Raw genomic sequence first — 2,390 nt, forward strand, 5'->3', positions numbered from 1 at the left:
AACTCTGGGTCCTCGTACTGCCTCTCCTTTACTTCAGCTATGAGAGATGATTTTGCAGTATTTTGGAGTACAACTCTACCATTGCCAGAGTCTACTAACCGAACCCCCAAACAAGACAATTGATGAATCTCTCTAGTTAATTGTATTTTTTCGGCCTCTACATGTGCTAAGCTACCCATAGATCGGTGACTTAAGGCATCTGCTATAACATTAGCTTTCCCTAGATGGTAGAGAATGTTAACATCGTAATCTTTCAATAACTCAAGCCATCGCCTATGTCGCAAATTCAACTCTTTTTGCTTGAAGATGTATTGCAGGCTTTTATGATCTGTGAATACATCAACATGAACACCATATAAATAATGCCGCCATATCTTAAGTGCATGGACAACCGCAGCTAATTCGAGGTCGTGGGTCAAATAATTCCGCTCATGCTTCCTTAACTTCCTTGAAGCATACGCAATTACTTTCCCATGTTGCATCAGGACACATCCTAACCCGACAACTGAGGCATCACAATACATGGCATAACCTTCTGGATCCTCTGGAAGTGCTAGAACTGGCACTGAAGTCAACCTGTTTTTAAGCTCCTGGAAACTCCGTTCACAAGCCTCCATCCACTGAAACTTAGTTGTTTTCTACGTCAACTTCGTTAATGGTGCTGAAAGAGAAGAAAAATCCCCTACGAATCTGGTAGTATCCTGCTAAGCCTAGAAAGCTACGAATCTCTATCGGAGTGGTAGGTCTACGCCAGGATTTATCAGCCTCAATCTTCTGAGTGTCTACCTTTATACCTCCATCAGATACAATGTACCCCAAGAATGCTACAGACTTCAACCAGAACTCACACTTAGAAAACTTAGCATACAATTTATTATCACCGAGGGTTTGGAGTACCGCTCGCAAGTGGTCCACATGCTCATCCTCTGAACGTGAATAAACCAGAATATCATCAATAAAGACTATCACGAACAGATCTAAATATGGCCGGAATAGGCTATTCATCATGTCCATAAATATGGTAGGTGCATTCGCCAACCCGAAGGACATGAAAAGGAACTCGAAGTGGCCATATCGGGTCCTGAAAGCTGTCTTGGGAATATCTTTCTCCCGAACTCTGACCTGGTGGTACCCCGAACTCAAATCTATCTTTGAAAAGCATCTAGCTCCCTGCAACTGATCAAACAAGTTGTCTATCCTTGGAAGTGGATACTTATTTTTAATAGTTACCTTGTTCAGTTGCCTATAATCGATACACAACCTCAGCGAGCCGTCTTTCTTCTGTACCAATAGTACCGGTGCACCCCAAGGTGAGGCACTGGGTCTGATGAAACCTTTCTCCAGCAAATCTTTTAACTGCTCCTTCAACTCCTTCAATTCGGCAGGTGCCATTCTGTACGGAGGGATGGATATTGGTTGAGTTCCCTGAAGCAAATCGATGCCAAAATCAATCTCTCGCTCTGGAGGAATACCTGGAAGTTCATCTGGGAATACATCCGCGTACTCTTTTACTACTGGAATAGACTGAAGTGTAGGTATCTCTGCATCCACATCTCTAACTCGCACAATATGATAAATGCACCCTTTTGCGATCATTTTCCTCGCCTTCAAATAGGAAATAAACCTACCTCTGGGTGTCGCTGTATTACCTACCCATTCAAGGACGGGCTCACTCGGAAAATGAAATCTAGCTATCTTTGCTTGACAATCAACTGTGGCATAGCAAGCTGCCAACCAGTCCATACAATGATAGCTTCAAAATCCAAAATCTCTAGCTTAACTAGGTCGGCTGAGGTCTGACGACCACATACCGACACCATACAACCTCGGTAAACCCGTCTAGCGATAATCGATTCTCCGACCGATGCATATACCGCAAAAGGATCACTTAGTATTTCAGGCACTATACCAAACTTCCCCGCGACAAATGGGGTAATACATGATAAAGTAGATCTTGGGTCTATCAAGGCATAAGCATCGTGAGAGCAAATGGTCAACATACCTGTCACACCGTCTGGTAAGGATTCCTGGTCCTGTCGACCCGCTAATGCATAGCTACGATTCTAGTTACCCCCTGAACTGAAACCTCTACCCCTGTCTCGACCTCTACCAGCCGAATACTGAGACTCACGCCCTGAAGGATGCACGTACATAGATAATCCTGTTGCTAAATTCGTTGGTTGTGCCATACCCCCATAATCTCTATTTGGTCAATCTCGCATCATATGCCCTGGACGTCCACATGTATAACAAGCATCAGAACCGACTCGGCATTGGCCCAAGTGTCCTCTACCGCAGATGGCACACCGCAGCGAAATGGCCATGTCTGCCCCGAACCTCGATGTCGCTAAAAACATGACGCCTGGGAGCTTTCACCTAGTCCTGACTGA

At 44.6% G+C, this 2,390-nt stretch overlaps 1 protein-coding gene across 1 annotated transcript; it reads right to left on the reverse strand.

The window, feature by feature from the left end:
- Positions 1 to 627: 627 nt before the first annotated feature.
- On the reverse strand, positions 628 to 1,596 carry LOC138901421 (uncharacterized mitochondrial protein AtMg00860-like). The gene is made up of 2 exons (XM_070189182.1): positions 1,473 to 1,596; positions 628 to 926 (listed from the first exon to the last, which is right to left on the reverse strand). Exons 1-2 carry the CDS (start codon positions 1,594 to 1,596, stop codon positions 628 to 630), a joined length of 423 nt encoding a protein of 140 aa, XP_070045283.1.
- Positions 1,597 to 2,390: the final 794 nt, after the last annotated feature.

The sequence above is a fragment of the Nicotiana tomentosiformis genome, chromosome 11, assembly GCF_000390325.3.
Source record: "Nicotiana tomentosiformis chromosome 11, ASM39032v3, whole genome shotgun sequence".
NCBI lineage: Eukaryota > Viridiplantae > Streptophyta > Magnoliopsida > Solanales > Solanaceae > Nicotiana > Nicotiana tomentosiformis.